Here is a 22,284-nt window from a genome sequence, read left to right as displayed (position 1 = left end):
CAATACCTGTTAGGCTTTAGTGACTTTGGCTTATATGTAGCATGGGTTTGATTATATTGAAAAGAAACCACTCCCATGAAAGCCTTGGAGATTTTTATGTTTATTACTCACTTCTTTACTCTTTAAATAATAATACCAGCTTCTGAGTATCTTCCCAGTACAAAGTGCCACACAGTATAATTCTGGGAAAATAGATCTTATTTACATATTACCGATGAAAATAGCTGAGAAATTTCAACAGAAGTCTAGGTTTTATAAAAGTTCATGACTGTTCCATCATAGCAATTTCTTCTATGCTAGTAGTATCCTTTGACATTTGGGTAAGGAATGCATTTTAAAATCCAAGTCATCAAGTTCAGAAGATAAAGGAAAAAATGCATTTTTAAACATATTTCAAATTTATTGTTATTAATTAAACAAAGCCACATACTTTAGATTTTTTCTCAATAAAACTTCATTTTTAAATAGAGTTGAGCAAAAAAATGTTTTGCAGATAAAAAACAGCCTGAAGTTCTGTGCATTCTAAGAATTTTCATGGAGCCCCAGCATTGAGATTTTTGCCATTTTTTCCTTTATTACTATGAGAGTAAATAGCAAGTTCATTTATTTTAGATTAATTTTTTTCTTTAAGGTTTAAATAATACAAAATTTGAATATGGTTAAAAAGCCTGCTCATAGAAACCACTAGTAATAGCCACTAATAATAGTTTATGGTTTAAAATTTAGAAAAATTCTATATATTTATATTTAAATAGCATCATATTATATTTTCTATACTTTTTCATTTTATTTTATTTAAAAATTTAGCCAGGAGAGGTAGTCCCATAAGCACGTGCAGGTCTGTTGTGATATATCGAAGCAGGCTTATTCATGGACAGTTATGTTGTTTACAGTTTGTTGTTACAGATTATTACATACTACCTTGTATTTTAAGGTAATTAAAATTAAACTCTGTTTTGTTGCTGATACGCTATTATATAATTAGAATTTTACTTTTTTGTTGCTCAGAATTGGATTTTGTATACTACAAATTTCTTTGAATTTTAATCTGATTGATTTCTCACTTGGCTAGAGTGTTTTGAGTAAACTTTACAGAAGAGAATGTGTTGGTAGACTTTCTGAACTTTTTGTCTCTTGAGAATCTCTTCTCTTGCCTTCTTATATTTTAATTATTTGTCTGGGGATAACAAATAATGTTGGACAAAGAGGATTTATTAGGTATAATCTTAAACAACTTTAAAGATTTTGTCATCAGCTGCCCCTTTTAATTTTTAATAGGGAAGGTTCTTCTCTTTCTACTAGACAAAATCTCAGGCAAGTCTCATATCTTAGTGTATTCTTACAGAATAAGTTATCCTGTGGCCGATCAAAATTATCAGATACAGTTGCAAATTAGTAATTAAATTTTTACCATGCTAAATAATAGTCTAATTTCAAATGAACCCAATGGCACATTAGAAGCTTGGTATGAACTGATGACTTACATTGGGATGGAAGGTATACCACTCAGTCTGTCTCTCCCCACCAAATTTTTCGTTTATACCCACACCTTATTGTAGTTTTTAATGGTGTAAAAGTTGACAGAAGGAAGAGAAGGAAGAGGAAGGGGCATTTTGTCTTTGACTGCTGACGGGTAGCTTTGTGCTAAGTAAGCCTGGCAGATGTTCAGAACTGACTGTCTCTTAGGGGCTCTTGGGAGATTCCAAGGGAGATATGTTTGACTTAACTTTCCATGAATAACAGTTGATAGATTTTTTTTTTATGTAGCTGACTCTTCTTCCCACTGGTCCCTGATATCCCAGCAGTCTATTTCATAGATTCTCTCTTCTGGGTCCCATCCACTCAAGGTTCTGTGATAGGTTTCAAAATGACTTGAGCCTGCCTCAGTCTGGTTATGTGGTCCTCCTCTGGACTATGCTTAGGCAAAGTCAGGCAGGTGAGCAGGTCCCAACATAACAGCATTTTCCTCTGGCTCCACTTTCAAAGCAGCTAAACTGCCTCTTCCTTATCCTCTTGAGGCATTAGACGCAATCTGCTGCATTGTCCCTACTGCAGGTGACTTTGGACTTGAGGTCAAGGGGAAAATACCTGGGTGAGTAGGGTAGGAACTTAGAGCATTCTTCACTCTTTAAAAAAAATCTTCCTCTTAAATTTTTCTTAACCTTTAACAACAACTCAGCTCTTTTATGTTCTGAATGTGTGTGAATTGTAGTTCTTTACCACCTAGTTTAAATTTCTGCATGGTGTCCCTTTTTACAACTGCTTTGGTGTAGGCTACTAATAATCATAGCATCTCAAGCACCGTTTCTGTTCTCATACATCACACTAAGTATAAGATTCTTGCTTTGCAATTTCTTTACCACAGTTCTACAGATAGCCTAGTCTCTCTCTTTGCTGCCTAGAGGCTGGTAGATTTTTTCTTTTTATCTTTGAAATAAAAAAAATTTACCAGGATACATTCAGGTGTGAGGGTTTTTTTTTTTTTTTTTTTAAATTTCTCATCATTTTCTGTTTTTTTCATGTACCTTTTCAATTTGTAAAGTTGGTTAAGTTTCCCTTCTCCCTAATCATTTATTTGACTTTTCCCCTCATTTATCATCCTCTCCTTATAATTTCTTTTATTAGTATGTTAGATTTCCTAGATCAGCCTCTGTCTTTAGCTTTGTTTCTGATCATTTTAATCTGTTTATTCTTTTCCTCTGAGATATTGGAAAACTGCATGACCTGGTCTTCCATTTGCTGACTTTGTTTTTGCTGTACTTAAAATCTTGTTGACTGTCTTCATTGTAAGTTTTCTTTTTCTTTTTTTGTAGATACTTGTTTCTTCTTTGTAACTGCTTCATAAATACAAAGGAATGTGAATTATTTTGATAGTAAGTTTCAGGAAATATCTTTTTTCCTGTTCACTGCAATAACAGCGTCATAGGAAGATACATGCATGGATCTTCAGTGTGCAATCTTCTCTTTGGGCTGTGGTATCTTATTTCACATCCCATGACCTTTGGTCATTCTCAAAAATAACTGGGCTTGGGCTTGTACAGATAGAAGTTGAGATGGGTTCTGCTGCAGTTTGTATGGGTTTTGTCCAGATGAGTCAGGAATTGGCAAAGTGGACAGGGAAGGGGAAAGTTTACATTTACTGTAGCTTCACTTGATTCTTTTGTAGATTAACAAAATGGAGAGGAAACCAGTGCTAGAGCATCACACACGGGGATTTTGCCTCTGTTTTTGTTTTCTGTGTTTGCTGTGGTAGCCAGGAGTTAGTTGGGGTTGTGTGTGTTCATGTGTGCACACATGTGTGGTTACGATACTCATTACAATAAAAGTAATTCGTGTTGCTACATGCAACCCAGCTTAGTATGACCTTTAGCATTTGGTACGTTTCTCAGAGTTACTGGTTAGGATCCACATATGCCATCTGACTACCTCATTTAAAGAGAGGGTGTTGTTTGATTTTTGCTGAAGTTTCTTCTTATAGACCAAACAGGCTATTCCCACACATACCAAGATTCAGTTGGCCTGCCTTTGTTCTGGCCATACCCAGACCATTTCTAGTAGAAATTCCTCTGCTGGTCTAGGGATCTTGGTGCTTCTTTTTGGTTTCCAGTTTTGTTGCAGTATTTTCTCTGTTATATTTTGTTAGTTTTTCTTTTATCTTTTTTTTGTATTTTTAGTAGAGACGGGGTTTCACCATGTTGACCAGGATGGTCTCGATCTCCTGACCGTGTGATTCACCCGCCTCGGCCTCCCAAAGTGCTGGGACTACAGGCTTGAGCCACCGTGCCCGGCCCTTATTTTGTTAGTTTTTCTAACAGGGAATCAGCAGGGTGGAGGTAGGGGGAAAGAACAGAGTCAGATACTTATGTTCAAGTTACCATCCAGCTCAGAAGTATCATAGAAGGTTTAAGGAGCTAACAGAATATGAGATTATCATCTAGATCAGAGGTTTCTGGATTTTGGATTAAATATTCCTTCTTATAAAAATAACCACCTACTCATTTTTTTTCTTTCCTCTTCACTATATATTCATATATATTGTTATGTATAATATCATATATATGCTTAACAGACATTATATGTGTGTTTATATGTGTGTACATATACATAATTTTATATATATACACAAACCCACATAGATACATATCTACAAAGCAAATGAGTTTTTAAAATGTTTGTTTAGAAGTTTCATTCTATTCCTTCAGAAACCTTTGCAGTAAGGGTACTCTATCTTGGAGACAACATTTTCCAGACAATGTTTTTTTCTAGGAAAAGATTTTTTTGATCTTTTTTTTTTTTAAAGACAGGGTCTCACTCTGATGCCCAGGCTGGAATGCAGTGGCATTATCATGGCTTACTACAGCCTTGAACCTCCTGGCTCAAGTGCCTCTCACCCCAGCCTCCTCAGTAGTTGGGATTACAAGCATATGCCACTACGACCAGCTAATTTTTGTATTTTTTATAGATACAGGGTTTTGGCACATTGCCCAGGCTGGCCTCAAACTGCTGGGCTCAAGCAGTCCTCCTGCCTCAGCTTCTCAAAGTGCTGGGATTGCTAGGCATTAGCCACTGTGCCCAGCCTTGATCTAGATCTTATTATTTTCACATATTGACTAAGTTAGTAAAGGTATGAATTATAAGATTATAAAATCTAGATCTTTTCTAACTTAGTAAATATTTGAGTGCCTAATATGGCTCCACTATGCTTGGAACGCATTACATGTACAGTTGTTTTATGGTCATTTTGCAATTCTAAGGAGTATCAATGACTTTGAATTTCAATATTAAATGTATTGCTCTACTTTTTCAAATTTTTTACTGTGATTTTTGGATTATACAACATGTTGTTAAAATCTATATCTGTCTCAAAATGTAATTTGCTTTACAAATATGTTTTTGACCTATGAACCAATGACTCTGTACTTGAATATCTATAGTACGGACAGCACCATGTTTTGGTGACACTGCTATAAGCAAAAATAATACAGAGCCTGTCCTTGGAGCATATAGTCATAAACCACATAATGGCAGAAAATGTAAAATTAAAATTCTGAAAAATCCTATGAGGAAGAATGTGTGAAAGGGGGCTTTGACTGCAGTCAAATACATCAAGGTAGTTTATTATGAAAACAGCTACAGAACTGAGATATAAAGCAATTATAAGTGTTTTCTAAGTAAGCTGTTGAGAAAGAGCATGATCTAGAGTGGGCTATTCAGAGAGTCCAGGCTGAGGGAACAGGACTTGCAGAGACTTCAGGACTGAAGGGAGCACTGCAAGTTAGAGGAATGGAAGGGAGCCCTTTGTGGCTGAGGGGCAGAGAGTAATGGACAGTATCATGAGAGATGAGGTTGGTGCTGGTAGGAGGTGGGGGCACTTGGCACAGGCCATTCTGAGCCACGTTGAGAATTTGGATCCCTTTCCTAAGGAGTTTACTGTAGAAGGGAGGGTTGGGGAGATATGGGGAGATAGCTATATTTTGGAAAGATCACAGGGACATTTTTGAATGTTTTCTCATTTGTGAAAAGGGGAAAGTCAGATGTATTTTTTGAAGAGAAAAATAAAAAGGTAAAATACTTTTTTCTCTTCCTTTTTGAAAGGCAATATAAATATGACTTTGTGATACATCAGTGCACTCAATGAGCACATTCATTGCTGTTTTCTATGCCTTTTAATCCTGCATAGTTCTGGTTTCCAAACTTGACTGTGCATTGAGATCAACTGAGGAATATAAAAGCATATTTTAAAAAAAAGAGTAGAGCCGGGTGCGGTGGCTCAAGCCTGTAATCCCAGCACTTTGGGAGGCTGAGGCGGGTGGATCACGAGGTCAAGAGATCGAGACCATCCTGGTCAACATGGTGAAACCCCGTCTCTACTAAAAATACAAAAAGTTAGCCGGGCATGGTGGCGCGTGCCCGTAGTCCCAGCTACTTAGGAGGCTGAGGCAGGAGAATTGCCTGAACCCAGGAGGCGGAGGTTGCGGTGAGCCGAGATCGCGCCATTGCACTCCAGCCTGGGTAACAAGAGCGAAACTCTGCCTCAAAAAAAAAAAAAAAAAAAAAAAGAGTAGATGTGGGGCACAGTGGTTAATAAACCTACCATTTTAGGAGGGCAAGGTGAGAGGATCGCTTGAGCCCTGGAGTTTGAGACTAGCCTGGGCAACATAGGGAGACCCCATCTCTACACAAAAGTTTTAAACATTAGTCAGGTCTGGTGATGTGTGCATGTGGTTCCAGCTACTTGGGAAGAGGTGGGAGGATTGCTTGAGCCTAGGAGGTTAAGATTGAAGTAAGCCATGATTGTACCACTGCACTCCAGGCTGGGCAATAGAGCAAAACCCTGTCTCAAAAAAAAGGAAAAAAGAAAAGGCATAGAAGCCTGTGTTCCACCCTAGGACTAGTGACTTAGTTTCTAGATATGGTACCCTAGAATCTGTATTAAAATAAACAGAACCCTCTCAAGTGATTCCAGTGCATCCATGTTAATACTGGTTCCCAAAGAAATACTAGGGTCTTATTGTATATTCCCTAATAAGGGGAATATTTATTCTCCATTCTTTTCACATTAACAAACTATACAGACACATTTTGTGAATTGTTGATAGAAATATCCATTTATTTAACATGTAACATATCTTTTTTCACAGGTAGATGGTACAAACCTTCAGGGTTTTACTAATCAGCAAGCAGTAGAGGTATTGCGACACACGGGACAAACTGTGGTCCTGACACTAATGAGGAGAGGAGTGAAGCAGGAAGCCGAGCTCATGTCAAGGGAAGACATCACAAAAGATACAGATTTGTCTCCTGTTAATGCCAGCCTGAGCAAAGGTAATCCTTGGTTAATCTGGTTTTTAGTTAGACCTTTATATTATCTGTAATTTTTTCTAATTCCAAAATCACTTACTATTTCAGAATGATTTTTAATCAGAATGCATTTTACCCTCAACTATTCATTATAAATCAAGGGGAAAGACGAAGTTTAATAAAGTCAGGATTAACTGGAACCAGCAATGTCTCTATAAACTATAGAAAAGGCTTTTGACTAGAGCCACTTTCTTCCTGTCCTATTCATTGTTACCATTTCTTAGTTGGAAACAGGCAGTTATTTACCTTTCTGTCTCTGCTTTACTTCTGGATGTGATTGCAGTGTTCGTACTTTAGGGGGATGTTCTTCTGTCTGGATTATTTATGTGACCTTCATAATAATTGTAAATGTCCAGCCTTTTCTTCAAAGAATCGACTTTAATTCCACATATAGAAGTGTCATTCATAAGCTGTTTGTATGTGAATGTGTCTGCAAATTACTGAAATTCCTATGTAGCTCACTGATGGGTGGGTTTATTGGTAGAAATCAGACAATCAGACTTTTGGCTGAAAAATGCTGTCTCATTTCTAAAACTGTTGACCATTCTGATATTTATGCCATTTTTATATATTGCACTATTAAGAGACAGAGGGGCAGGAGACAGAGGGGCAAATCACAGGAGAAATGTGTCACTTCTTTTCCACTAACAGAACTTTAAGTACATACAGTTATTGAGAAGTTTATCTCTAAAAAACAGACTTTCATGTAGGAGTTCAAATAAATATGGTGGATTTAGAAAAATTTGAGTGTTTGATTATACTAAAGATGTAATTAAAATATTTCTATCTTTAAGAAAATTATGAAAAAGATGAAGATTCTTTATCTTCGAGGAGAAACACCAGCATATTACCAATTGAAGAAGAAGGTAAACACCTAGAGCCAGCTTATTATGTACTTTATTATTTATTTTTTAGAAGTGATTTTTACTAATATTATTAACCCTATATGGATACATTGTAAGGTACTAAAAAAAAAATTCAAACAGTGATGTTTGTAAATCCCTGTTTATAAATGTGACTGAGTGGTCTTACAGATTAAAATATTCCATTTATAGCTAATTTATACTTTCATTTATTATTCACATGTACTTTGTTGCCGAGTCAGTCTATTCTTACTTCTATATTTTTTTTGACTAGGACTCTTTAGGAATTATCTGGTTGTATATGTGGTTCTAATTTAATCTCTTTGTTTCTACACAGCCAACATAAACTAACAGTAATAAAATTAAAAGTATTTTAAAATAAACACAGGAGATTCTTCAAAACATAAGCTTTTGGGAATGAAACTATTCAATTTTGGGAGGATTTTTCTCACTTTTCAATTTTTCAGGGGTTCCAAGTTTTAATATTGAAAAGTTGGTTTGGAAAATAATTGCAGAGAAATTATCACAGCTTTGAGAATGCTCTCACTATAAACATAGGACCCATCAAGCTATTTTTAAAAATTTAGAGTACCATTATTGTTATTATTTATTTTAGAGATGGATTTCATCATGTTGGCCAGGCTGGTCTTGAATTTCTGACCCCAAATGATCTGCTTGCCTTGACCTCCCAAAGTGCTGGGATTATAGGCGTGGGCCACCACACGTAGCCAGTAGTAGTATTTTAATACATAATTTTGCCAGAATGTTGCTGCCGTCTTTTTATTCTGTGTGCTGTGTGCTTCCTTGACCTTTCAGATTGTTTTAGGTACTTGGTAACCTAAACTCACTAGACTGATCTCCCTCTCTTCATGTGAATTTTTTTTACTGTATAATTATACCAAAGCTTTGTTGTTCTTTAACATATTTGTTCCTTCATTATTGAATTTTCTACTGAAAACTTTGATTGATTTTTTACTATTTTAAAGGAATGTTTATCTACGCAGAGATATTCCAGAAGTTAGATGTATAGAGTTTACATGTACTAATAACATTCTGCCATTTTTACACTAATAAGTTGTCCCGCCCTGCAGGACAACAACGGGAGCTTGAAGGGAGGGAGTGGGGATGGATGGGAACAGGAGACGTGAAGAATGGAGACAAGACAGGAGTCTGATCCAGTCTCCTTTATTGTTGCTAAGCTCACAGCTTAAGTAAGCGAAGGCAGAGAGGCGGGGCAAAGGTAGCTTGCCTTTGGGAAATTCCGGCTGGCCTACGTAAGTTTCAGTAAACTGAAAGTTATCAGCGGGGAAACAAACTGAAACTTTACTGAAACTTATGGGGAGGGGGCAGAAACTGAAACTTATCAGGGGGAAACAGAAACTGAAACTTATGCAAATCACAACATGGCTGAGCAGATCACAAAATGGTGGCTATTGCTGCCCACAGGTCCCCCTTTTTTATTTTATTTAGAAATTAGGCTGAGGGGTAGTTATGCCCGCAGGAACCGTGCCTGTCTTAGGTCAGAGGACCCCACATGAGAGAACATTGACTCCTTATCCGTCATGGGGAGGGGAAAAATGTTTTCCTCGCTATCTTAGGCAGAGTGTCCTTACTCATGCTCCTCAGTTGCCTGTCATTGACTAACCGGTTCAGCTCGCCGGGTGACCTGAGAGGAAAGGTATAACCTTTGTGTTTTATGAATCAAGCTCCATCTCTAGGTCTGCCATTTCCAGCCTGTGGTAATGGACCTGAATGGGCTGCATCTTTATGGTCTCAATTTGTGATCTTAAGAAGCTCATGAGTTTGCTGAGTATAACAGGACCGATAGATAGACAGTAAGACAAGGAGCCCTACAAGGGGGCCAAGGAAAGGAAGCAGATAGGGCAAGAGGCCGTTCCAGCCTCCCCAGAAAGGATTGTCCTTAAGAGCCTTTCTTCTCTTAGCTAATTCTTCTTGAAGTATTGTAAGTTTGTCCTTCACGATTCCAGGTTGATTGGCGTAAAAACAGCACTGTTCTTCTAGAGTTAGGCGTATGCCTCCCTTTTCTGCCATGAGGAGGTCGAGGCCGCGACGGTTTTGCAAGACCACTTCTGATTCACGTCGTACGGGCCTCCGAATCCTCCATAAACGCAAGGAGGGAAAGCAATCAGGATAAATAATATCATGTTGTTGACTCCTAAAAAGGATAAAGATAGAAGACCCTCAGGGCTCGGTGTCGTCCCTGGGTGGAGTTGGTTTTTTGGATTTTTTGGTGTCTACTTGCTTTACAAGTCTCTCGGGAAGCCACCTGGCCGAATCGGCTTCCTTGGCATAAATGCACACCGATCCTCAACCCCAAATCAGGACCAGGTCTGGGCCATGCCATGCGCCTGTCATGGGATCTTTCCACATTACCGATGCATAATGACTTTTGGATTCAGAATGCCAGTGTTGATCGGCAGCAGAGTGTCCTTCTTGATCCAGTGTTAAAAAATTTAAAATAAATAAGGAGTGTGATAAAAGGTTTTTTGGTGATCCCTTATGGAGGTTCCATTCCCCCTTTTTTGTTTTATTGAGTGGTTTTTATGGTGAGATGAGCTCTTTCTACTATGCCTTGTCCCTGGGGGTTGTACAGGATGCCTGTAACATGTTGAATGTTTAGGTGAGTACAGAATTGAGTGAAGGCTGTACTGACATAACCAGGCCCGTTGTCAGTTTTGATTTTACGTGGACACCCCAGGGATGCAAAGGCAGTTAAAAGATGAGCAATAACATGTTTTGTGGCTTCTCCGGTTTGCAAAGTGGCAAAGATATATCCACTACAAGTATCAATGCAGACATGAACATATTTAAGATTTCCAAATTCTGGGATGTGGGTGACATCCATTTGCCAAAGGGCGTTAGGTAGGAGGCCTCGAGGGTTAACTTCAAGATGTGGGACCGGTAAGTGAGGAGCACATTGTGTGCAGGACTTTACTATTTGTCGGGCTTGTTCTCTAGTTATGTGATGGAGTAGTCTTAAGGATTGGGCATTAAGATGATGCAAGTTGTGCGAATGTTGTGCTTGAGCTAGAGGGGTGTTAGGGAGTTGAACTAACAGAACACGGGTGGCTAGGTCTGCCTTGGCATTTCCAGAGGCTAATGGACCGGGTAAGCCTGAATGAGCACGTAAATGCCCAATGTAAAAAGGTCACGTTCTGGAAATTAATAGCTTTTGTAGTTGAGAAAATAGTTTTGCAGCGGTTGAGGTGTGTTTTATGAATGGCGCTGTTTCCTTTGGGACAGAGGTAGCAATATATGCACTGTCTGTATAAACATTGAGAGGATCATTGGGAAACATGGAAAACGCAGCTATAACTGCATGTAGCTCTGCTAATTGGGCAGACGAAGATTGGGATTGAAAGCTGATAGTTTGGTTTGGGGTAACAAAGGCTGCAAGCCCTGTGGATGACCCATCAGTGAAAATGGTAATTCCATTTGGAAGGGGATGAAGTCTGGTATTTTTAGGAAAAACGAAATCATGTCTGCTGGCAAAATCTAGAAGCTTATTGGGAGGATAATAATTATTGAGGTTGCCAGTAGATGAGGCAAGTGCAATGGGCCATGCTTCAGTATTTTGCATGAGCCAATGGATCTGCTGTTTGGCATAAGGTTGGACAATGTTGTTAGGTTCCTGTCCGAAATATTCCTTGCCTAGGGTTCTTCCTTTGGTAATTAGACTGGCTACCATAAGGTAGTAAGGTTCAATGACTTTAGTGGGCATATTAGGAAGATGGATCCACATAAGTGGAGCAGTTTGCCAGAACACAGCTGTGGGAGATAATGAGGTATGACATATAATAAATTGGAGTGGTTTGTCAATATCAAAAAAAAGTGATGGTTTGGTTGTTGATAGCTTGATTAACTAAATTGATAGCTGATTTTGCTTCAGGGGTGAGTTGTCTTAAAGAAGTAGGACTGGGATCCCCTACCAATATATCGTATAGGGGCTTGAGATCAGCTTTGCATAATTTTAGATAAGGTAACAGCCAGTTTATGTCTCCTAATAATTTTTGAAAATCATTGAGAGTTTTTAAACAGTCTAGCCTGAGTTGCACCTTTTGAGTCGATAGGCGAGTTCCACTTAACTGGAATCCTAGGTAGGTGTAGGGATCAGTAAGTTGCACCTTCTCTGGGGCGATGACCAATCCATTAGCAGTAAGGGCAGTTTGTAGACTTTTGAAACAAGACAAGACCATTTCCTCTTTTGCTGCTGCTCAAAGTATATCATCCATATAATGGATTATGTACACATCCTTCCAATCTTTTCTAACTTCAGCAATGGCGATGGCCACATATGACTGACATAAGGTGTGACTGTTGGCCATGCCCTGAGGCAAAACCTTCCATTGATATCTCTTCATAGGCTCTTTAAAGTTAATTGCGGGAAGGCTGAAAGCCAAACGCTTACAATCCTCTGGATGGAGAGGGATAGTAAAGAAACAGTCTTTTAGGTCTACAATAACTTTGTAGAATCCCAGAGGTATGGCCACAGGGGAAGGGAGGCTGGGTTGTAAAGCTCCCATAAGGACCATGGATTTATTTACTTCCCTTAAATCTTGTAGCAACCGCCATTTTCCTGACTTCTTTTTTACAACAAAAATTGGCGTATTCCAGGGAGAATTACTAGGTTCAATATGTTCAGCCAGCAGCTGCTCCTGTACCAACTGCTGTGCAGTGGCTAGTTTTTCCTTTGAGAGGGGCCATTGGTCAACCTACATGGGCTGATCCGACAGCCACGTGATTTTTTTCAGCGTGGGCTACAGGAAAGACCGAGGCCCTTAGGGAAAATACCGTAGACCAGTACGATCGGTTTTTCCACTAGGCTGTAAAGGCTGTAGGAGGCCATTGTTATTTTTTCCAAGTCCAGTGCCTGGGACATACCCTTTGTTAAGCATTTGAGCAGTGACAATGTCATTAGGGCTACCAATTACAATCCCCAACTGGATGAGAAGATCTCTGCCCCAGAGGTTAAAGGGAAAGCCTTCCAGAATATAAGGCTGAATGTTTCCTGTGTGGCCTTGTTCATCCCTCCAGACTAATAATTTAGAGCTCTTCTCTGGATTTTTAGACTGTCCAATGCTGGTAAGGCTGGTAAGTGTGGGGGTACTGGGCCAGCTGGGAGGCCACTGAGATTTGCGTATAATGGTAACATCCGCTCCAGTAGCTACAAGTCCCTCAAATCGTTTTTCATCTAGCCACAAGGTCATCATAGGCTTATTATGAGATATAGAATGAGCCCAGTAAACATCTGAGGAGCCAAAGCCTGCATCCCCTCGCTGGCATTTTTTTGCAGGATTATTGGTTTTTACCATAGGTAGTGGTAACAATTGAGTGAACCTTTGTCCAGGGGAAATGGTACTAATGACCTTGGGAGAAGTAACCAAAACCTTAGTTTCCCCAGAATAGTCACTATCTATTAATCCGGGAAGAACCTGCAAGCCCTGCATGGTTAGGCTACTACGTCCCAGAACAACTCCACATGTGCCATCTGGCAGTGGTCCAAAAATACCAGTAGGCAAAGCCTGGACCCCCATTTCAGGTGTTAATACTGTGTGGGTGGAGGAACAGAGGTCCAGTCCTGCGCTTCCTTTTGTGGCTCTGTAGAGGGTTGAAACGGATTGCTGGGAGTTTAATGGCCCTGCGGGACAAAACTGACTGCCCCAAAAATTTGTTTCTGGTTCGGGGCCTGGGGCTGGCCCCTGTGCCCGTGTCCCGACCGTGGAAGAAGCGGTTGTCCCTGGGCGTCCTTTTTAGATTTGCATTCGTTTGCCCAGTGATTGCCACGTTTACATCGAGGGCAAAGACCAGGAGCTTTAGGGGGAGGGTTTTTTGCTGCCCCCAATCCCTGGCAAAGTGTCCCACATTTCCGCACTGAAAACATTTTCCTTTTGTTTGACGAGTTAAAAATTGTTTGACTGTATAGCCTTGTAAAGCGGCAGCCATTGCTAAGCCCTGCTGATAGGCGGCACCTATATCAGAACAAAGGCGGATGTAGCCGGAAAGATCTGTCTTTTTCTTATACGGATGTATGGCGGCTTGGCAAGCAACATTAGCATTTTCAAATGCAAGTTGTTTAACAAAGTCAGTTCCAGTTTCAGCACTGCCGAAAATTCGGCCTGCTGCCGTAAGAAGGCGACGAACGAACTCAGAGAAAGGTTCATCGGGGCCTTGTTTTATGGTAGTTAGGGAGAAGCTGACATCTCCTTTTGTGGGGAGCTTTCGCCAAGCCTTCATACCTGCGGCCTGTATTTGGGCATACAGGCCAGCATCATATTGCATTTGCATGTCACTGGAGGCAAAATTGTCTTCGCCGGCTAGCATATCATAAGTCCAATTATTATTAGCTTGGGCATTGCAGCGAGCAGTCTCTTTGCAACACTCATGATATTCTGACTTCCATAATAAATAATCCTCACCGGAGAGTGTGGCTCGCGCTAACATCTGCCAGCCCCCGGGGGTCAGCCAATTTTCGACCACAGACTCTATAATGGCAGTAGTGTAGGGGACAGTTGCACCATATTGTGCCACCGCTGTTTTTAATTCTTTTATGACCTTAAAATCAAATTCATTATGGTGCCTCCAGGCGTTATTTTGTTGGTCCATGGTTTCAGTGACCGGAAAAGCAGTGGACATGGAAGGGTCAGTACCGGAGGGCGCCATGGTTACAGGGCGCTGCCTAGGTATGACTCCAGTACAAGGTGGAGGGGTGACGGGCAAGCAAGCATCCCCTTTTACCTTTCCTAGTTTGATTTTTTTCTCATTGATCAATAAGTTCCCGATGTTCAGTTTCAAGTTTTATTTGAGTTTTAAGATACTCTATTTTAGATTGGATTTCTTTTTGAGGATCAACGGCGGGGAAAGCCATAGGCGGAGCTGAAGGCTGAGCCACATACGGAGGTAGCTGAGATGAGGCAGGCGGCCAATCAGAATTTTGGTATTGAGCCGCTTCATCCGCAAGATCATCCCAATCAATACCCTCATCAGTGCCTTCGTCCTCTGAATTATTGGCTCGACTGGCTAGCCATACAATCCTCTTTCGATATTTTGGGTTAGCTAATTTTTGTTTAAGGCCTGCGGCTACACGTTCAGCAAATTTCTCTAAGGAACACACAGGCCCACCGCTCTCTGCGGGTTTTTGTTCCTCTTTATCAGAGTCGCTATCAAATGACATTAAGTCAGCTTCCCCTGACTTTTTCTCCTTGCCCTCTTTGGGTTCTGGTTTTTCCAAAACTAACGAATCTTCTTTTAAGAGGGGGCTTTTATCGGACAAATTTTTGCATGAGTCTCTCAGGCAGGTTTCCCCCTGGGTTATGACATTAGCAATGACTGGATCGTCATGTTTTTGGGTAATGATCTCATTTATCAGATCTCCAGTATGAGAAAGCAGTTACAGAGACCTTTTGAGGCCCGAAAGCACTATAATAATCTTTTAGGGCATCCCCTACTCTTTCCCAACGTCTTTGATCTATGGTTTCTTCTTGAGGGAACCAGGGGCAAACATCCTTAGTATAATCAAAATATTTGATTAACCGGCTTACTTTCACCTTTACTCCTCGCGCCTTTAAGGCTTTGCTGAGTCCTTCAACGAACGATTCATGCTGACTAATTTCCTGACCCATAATATCGTCGTTCACTTACCAGAGAGCAAGGCCGCAGCAGGTTCCCGCGGTGACTCCTTCTCTGGATTCCTTCCTTCAATCTGGCAGGCTTGGACGACGTCCCTCACGGTGTCCCTCTTGCATCGAGTCCCACATTGGGCGCCAGACTGCCCCGCCCTGCAGGACAACAACAGGAGCTCGAAGGGAGAGAGTGGGGATGGATGGGAACAGGAGACGCGAAGAATGGAGACAAGACAGGAGTCTGATCAAGTCTCGTTTATTGTTGCTAAGCTCACAGCTTAAGTAAGCCAGGCAGAGAGGCGGGGCAAAGGTAGCTTGTGGTTGGGAAATTATGGCCTACTTAAGTTTCAGTAAACTGAAACTTATCAGCGGGGGGGAAACAGAAACTGAAACTTTACTGAAACTTACCAGCGGGGGAAACTGAAACTTATGCAAACCACAACATGGCTGAGCAGATCACAACATGGCTGAGCAGATCACAAAATGGCGGCTATTGCTGCCCACAATAAAGAAATTGTTTAGGCTAAAGTGAATATCAAGAGTTGTGGGAAAGGATAAAAATATTTAGAGGATGATACTTGTGATACTAAGTGGGCATGGTGTGGAAGTTTTCTCCAAGGTGCAGAACCATCTAGTTCTATCTTTGGTAAAGGTAGCTAATGAAAAATCAGTCTCTCTCTCTCTCTCTCTCTCTGTCTCTCTCTCTCTCTCTGTGTATGTGTGTGTGTGTGTGGTGTGTTGGGGGGGGCAGAATACATTGGGGGTGACTATAGACTTAGAATCAAGAATTAAACAAAATAAAGCACAAACTTCTAAGTGATTTTAATGCATCTGCCCTAGTATTAGTCCTCAGACAAAGGATAAGATATTATTGCCTCTTCCACAGATATTTTACTCATTGTGCAAGCCTGGACAAGTCATTTGACTTTCCAGCAAGATCAGAGGTTTAGAGTTTATGATTTTCAAATATATGCCTGAAATCCAGTCTTGGAGCAATTGTGAGAAGGTGAGAATGGAGAGTTGTTCTGCTGAAGGTTGGTTGAATATGAATTGCAGACTGTTTTTATCAGCAGCATAATTCCCCACTTTTCCCATTCATAATCTTACCTGCTTAAATCACTGCCTAGCTATGTACACACAGCAGACTTAGAGAAAGGAAGTGTGGAAAGAGATATGACTCTGGACTGACCCTCCTATTTCTCTTGCAGAATCAGTTCAAAGCTTCCCTGCAATCTGTGTTCATCCTTGCGTAGTTATTTCCCTCTGTACTGAATTTGTTTATTTGCTTTTATTATTTTCAATTGATCTATAATAATTGTACATATGTTTGGGGTACAGTGTGATATTTCCATACATGTATACAGTGTATAATGATCAAATCGGAGTAACTAGCATTTTCATCACCTCATAGATTTATTTTTTCTTTGTGTTGTGAATATTCAACACAACATTCTGCTCTTCTGGTGATCTGAAAATATACAGTAAATTGAAGAGTAGCATCAACAAGATGGCAGATTAGAAGATTCCTCCCACATCATTCTTCCTATATACATACAACTAGAAACTATCAAAGACAAAAATACCACCCTGGGTTCACCAAAACTAGGGGGTAAAGCAGAGAAACTTCCTGGGCCTACAGGATTGAAAGAAGCCATAACTCACAAGATAAATGAGTTGAGGCTGAACTGCGCCCTTCCTCAAACTGGCATAATCCCACTCAAAGGGAATTTCTTTAGACTCACAGTTTCCAAGACGAGAGGAGGAAATTGGAGGTAGATGTTCACTCTCTCCACTGGTCTAGTAATCTTTCACTGGAAGTCCACCTAGGTCCCATTCTTGGGAATCATTAGGAGTTACAGGAGGACTAAAGCACTTGGGGTGAATAGTGAACAAAGATAGAGGCACTGATCACAGTGACTGACATGCATTGGCAGGTATTCTGCACTCAGATCAGTGGGTACACCATGTCGAAGGGACTGGATGGTTCCATGGTGCTGCAGGGGTACAATCTGTGGGAATATCCCGTCTTTAGCTGGACTTTCCACAAAATCCTGGTGCTCTCATGGAGCCATCTCCTGGCCTAGAAAGAACTAAAAGGTTTGGATTAAGTTTTGGTGCCTGCTGAAGTCTTCCCGAGACTGGGGACCCATGGCAGGGCAGCAGTATAATTCTAGAGCAGTGTTTAACTTTCAGTGCTCACTGTAAGTCTCCCCTAGACAGGAAATAATGGCAAGTCAAAGAGTTAGTTCCAGGGCAGTGTTTTAGTTCCAGTATTCAGTATAAATCCTCCCCAGAATGGGAAAAACAACAGCCCAGCATTTAAGTTCTGATATGAAGTAGTCAAGCTCTAACACCACCAAAGAGCACTTGCAAAAACTGGAAGAGGTAGCCAACTCCTCAAATGTACCATCATCAAAGTAAAGATACAAGGATTGTGAAAACATGGAGAAATAGAGTACCATCAAAAGAAACCCAACAGAGTTCCAGCAATGGACCCAGAAGAATTGAAGATCTATAAAATGTACAGAAAATTAAGAATAATTCTCTTAAAGAGGTTCAAGGAATCCCGAGAAAATATGGATAGAAAACAAAATGGAATTAAAAAAATAATTCAGGATCACAAAGAAAATTTGACAAATAATCATTTCTTGGTATCTTTTATTTTTATCTTTGTATCTTTTATTTTGTTGTATCTTTTATTTTTATCTTTATATCTTTAATTTTTTCTTTTATAAGTAAAAAATACAAAGCTTAGAAATAAGTCATACAGTAACTAAGCCAAAATCTCATTAGAAAGCTTTTATTGAAGCAAATTTGATCAAACAGAGAGACTTAGTGAGCTTGAAGATAGACCATATGAAATTATCCTATCAGAGGAGCAGAAAGAAAAAAAGACTTTAAAAGGTGAAGGAGACCTATGAGAATTATGGGATACCATCGAGTGAGCTAACCTCTGTGTAATAGGAATTTTTTCTGAAGGAGACCAGAGAGAAAAAGGACTTTAAACCATATTTAAGGAATTAGTGACTGAAAATTTCTCAAACCTGGAGGAAGACAACACCATCCAGCTACAGGCTTAGAGGTAACCAACTATATTCAATACAAAGAGGAAATCCCTGAGGCACATCATAATCAGACTAGCAAAACAAAAAAATACTGAAAGCATCAAGAGAAAAGAAACATCACATTCAAAGGAGCCCCAATATTGTTATATTGCTGGGGTACAATCTGTGGGAATATCCTGTAAAAGATATTTCATGCAAATGGAAACAAAAATGAAGAGCAGGAATAGCTATACTTATGTCAAATAAAATAGACTGAGTGAAGAACAGTAAAAAAAATCAGAAGACAAGGTCATTATGTAATGAGAAAAGCATCAATAGGTCAATACAGCAAGCAGATATAACGATTGTAAATATGCACCCAACATCAGAGCACCCAAATATATTAAAAAATCAATAATGGTGAAGGGAGAGATTTACTGCAATATAATGATTGCTGGGGAGTTCTGCACCCCACTTTCAGCAGTAGACAGATTTTTGTAGTTTGCTACTAACTTAATTGCCTTGACTTTTTCAGGGTATCCATTACTGTCAGCTGAGATAGAAGAAATAGAAGATGCACAACAACAAGAAGCTGCCCTGCTGGCAAAGTGGCAAAGGATTATGGGAATTAACTATGAAGTAGTGGTAGGTTAGCTTACCCTCCATAATTTCTTAACTTGCAACTGTATTTGAGCAGACAGTTTGAGGGAATAATAGAGTCCATCATCAGAGTTCCAGAGAAGATTCAAATGTAACCCAGGCCTTTTTTAGATGACCTAAATGTGGTAATCCAGGCAATAAAAAGAAAAATTAAGGTTGGAGAAAGGCAAGTAACAAAGGAACTGAAATAAATGGGATTGAAGTTTTGAAACTTGTGTTTTATCCTTATTTTAATATTTCCAGTAATATGAATACTGTAGATACAAGGAAGGATTTTTCTGATTTTTAAACCTGTGATTTATGGAAATAATCAAAATAGAATGAGAGTTTCTTTAAAAACAAACAAAACAATCATGACATATGAACAGAATCATCAAAGGACTCTTTCCTACACTTTCTTTTACCTTACTATGTATTTACCTTCCTGAAAAAATCCTGCATACTTTTTCATACCACTTATGCTGTGGTGAATGTTTTGTGTTTATTAATAGGCTGAATATCTAACATAGCCATTGCAATCTACCATCCCAAAAGGAAGTCTAGCAAAATTAATGCAAATTACCAATGTTAAGATACATACCAGCACATTTCAGGGATTTCAGGAGGAAAAATAAAATATTATACTATGTTAGGTAGAATTTTTCATATTTCTTGTAATATTTATATGCCTCTTGATGAAAAGGGAGAAAATACAACAGATGACGTATATTGATAACAAGCATTTATAGAGTATTTTGTGCCAAGCAGCAGTGTTCTTAGTGTTTCATTTAATGCTCATGACCATAATCATCATTTTTTTTTTTTTCATTTTTTGAGACAAGGTCTCGCTCCGTTACCCAGGCTGGAGTGCAGTGGTGCAATCGTGGCTCACTGCTTCCTTGACCACCAAACCTCAAGCTGTACTCCTGCCTCAGCCTTCCAAGTAGCTGGGACTGCAGGCGTGCTGCACCACACCCAACTGATTTTTATGTTTTGTACAGAGTAGGTTTCACCCTGTTTCCCAGGCTGATCTTAAACTTTTGAACTCCAGCAGTCTGCCCCGTTCAGCCTCCCAAAGTGCTAGGATTACAGGCATGCACCACTGCACCTTAGTATAATTTTTTTTTTAACATTCAAAATGATTAACAGTCAAATATGAATTGGGTAAGTAAAGCTGTTACTACCATTTTAAATTGAGTTAAGAAAAAATACATTAAGGTTCATCTTAACAATGGTTAATTTAATATGAAACTTCAGAAATTATTTTCATGGAGGGATAGGGTTAATATGGCAGGTGTGGATAACTGAGACAGCATTTCTTTGCATGACAATTGAATAATGAAGGAGACTTTTTGACTAGCCATTTTGTCACAGGCATCAGACCTAAGACTGAACTTTAAAAAAATTTTTACTTTAAGTTCTGGGATACATGTGCAGAATGTGCAGGTTTGTTACATAGGTATACATGTGCCATGATGGTTTGTTGAACCTATCAACCTGTTATCTAAGTTTTAAGCCTCACATGCATTGAGTATTTGGCCTAATGCTCTCCCTCCCCTTGCCCCCATTCCTTTGACAGGCCCTGGTGTGTGATGTTCCCCTCCATGTGTCCATGTGTTCTCATTGTTCAATTCCCACTTATTTGTGAGAACATGCGATGTTTGGTCTTCTGTTTCTTTGTTACTTTGCTGAAACTGATGGCTTCTAGCCATTCATGTCCCTGCAATGGACATGAACTCATTCTTTTTAATGGCTGCATAGTATTCCATGGTGTATATGTGCCACATTTTTTTTTTTATTCAAAGACTGAACTTTTAATTGCCCTTTGTGCACATGCTTTCTTGGTGGCATTCCTAGCAATCTGTCAAGGAGAGAAGTGTACAATAAATGAAAAATGACTAAGTTATTTATGGATCTTGGTCAGATCAAGATAAATAAGACACAGATCTGACTGTAAGTTGTTTGCTGTGTAATGATACAGCATAAATGAAATCATGAAGTAGTGTAACAGGATTAATGGACATTATTGGATGGGACATTCTCAGAGGAAGTTATGTCTAGATTGGGTTTTCAGGGCGAGAAGGATTTCCCCCAGTATTAGATTTCAAAGTCAGATGACTGCTTCTGAAAGTGACTTCTGCACATGTTATCATTAAAATTTGAAAGAGCTCTTGTTAATGAAACTATTTTTAGTCTTTTTATCCCTCAGTTTCCTTAGCTATAAAGTAAAAAAAAAAATAGATTATCTTTGGCATACTTTCTGATTTTAATGTTTTAATTACTGGATTCTATGTGAAAATGAACAGTTTCCTAACATTTTTCTTTATTTAGTGTAACAGTAGGAAATTGGAAATTCATTCTTTTGTTTTAAGCTTTGATTATTTTTAAAGATCATTGTCTCTGGATATAGCATAAAACCAGGAATGTGGTTCTAGGTTCTTTGTTTAGAGTCAAAGCCCTTTTCTAGCTGTGCAACTTGGGTTGTTGTATCTTTTCTGAACTTCATTCTTCTACTTGGGAAACAAGGAGAGAAATTGTATCTATTTATGAGAAACAAATGAAACCTCTGTAATGGCTGCTTGCAGCTTGCTGCTTCCTTTCAGTTTGTTAGTTCATGAAGTCAAAAGACAGCACTACTCTTTCAAAGGAAAAGCCCCAAAGCTTTGCAGTTTTACAGTATGGTTTTTGAAGCTTTGTGAGAAAGATGACCACTTTTGGGTGAACATAAAACATTAAATGTGTACGTGAGTAGAGATAGAATATAAAAATCGTGTGGTTTTTTTTTTTTTCTTTTCAGGTGGCCTATGTGAGCAAGTTTAGTGAGAACAGTGGATTGGGGATAAGCCTGGAAGCAACAGTAGGACATCATTTTATCCGATCCGTTCTCCCAGAAGGTCCTGTTGGACACAGCGGGAAGCTTTTCAGTGGAGACGAGCTGTTGGAAGTAAGGAGCTGTGCTCTTCCTTCTCCTCCTTAAATAAGACATAGAAAAGGTTGCAGAAGGCTTAATGTGGTGATTAAGTTCTTATTTTAAATTTCTCCTCCCATTGGGACCTGAGAGAAATCTGCAGGTAAAAACAACCCAAGGTAGAAATTTTGTATCTTTGTATACGTTTAGCTTTAGACCTAATTCCATGCCATTTTTTACTTAGGTCCAGAGAACTATAACAACATTCTTTGAAATTTTTTTAATCTTTATTTTTAGAATAAGTAATACGTTTACATGTTTAAAATCAC

General features: G+C 39.3%; 1 protein-coding gene across 11 annotated transcripts in view; it reads left to right on the top strand.

The window, feature by feature from the left end:
* Window positions 1-22,284, top strand: part of MPDZ (multiple PDZ domain crumbs cell polarity complex component) — a 176,494-nt gene that overhangs the window by 65,446 nt on the left and 88,764 nt on the right. For all 11 annotated transcript variants that reach the window (XM_074394831.1, XM_074394833.1, XM_074394836.1 and 8 more), the window contains 4 exons: window positions 6,642-6,825; window positions 7,656-7,727; window positions 18,944-19,053; window positions 21,845-21,991. In XM_074394831.1, the coding sequence (XP_074250932.1) occupies window positions 6,642-6,825; window positions 7,656-7,727; window positions 18,944-19,053; window positions 21,845-21,991 (513 nt within the window). The remainder of the gene's footprint in view (window positions 1-6,641; window positions 6,826-7,655; window positions 7,728-18,943; window positions 19,054-21,844; window positions 21,992-22,284) is intronic.

Source organism: Saimiri boliviensis, chromosome 2 (genome assembly GCF_048565385.1).
Source record: "Saimiri boliviensis isolate mSaiBol1 chromosome 2, mSaiBol1.pri, whole genome shotgun sequence".
In the NCBI taxonomy this organism is placed as follows: Eukaryota; Metazoa; Chordata; class Mammalia; order Primates; family Cebidae; genus Saimiri; species Saimiri boliviensis.
The sequence above is the reverse complement of the archived record's forward strand: the minus strand, read 5'-3'. Positions and strand labels throughout refer to the sequence as shown.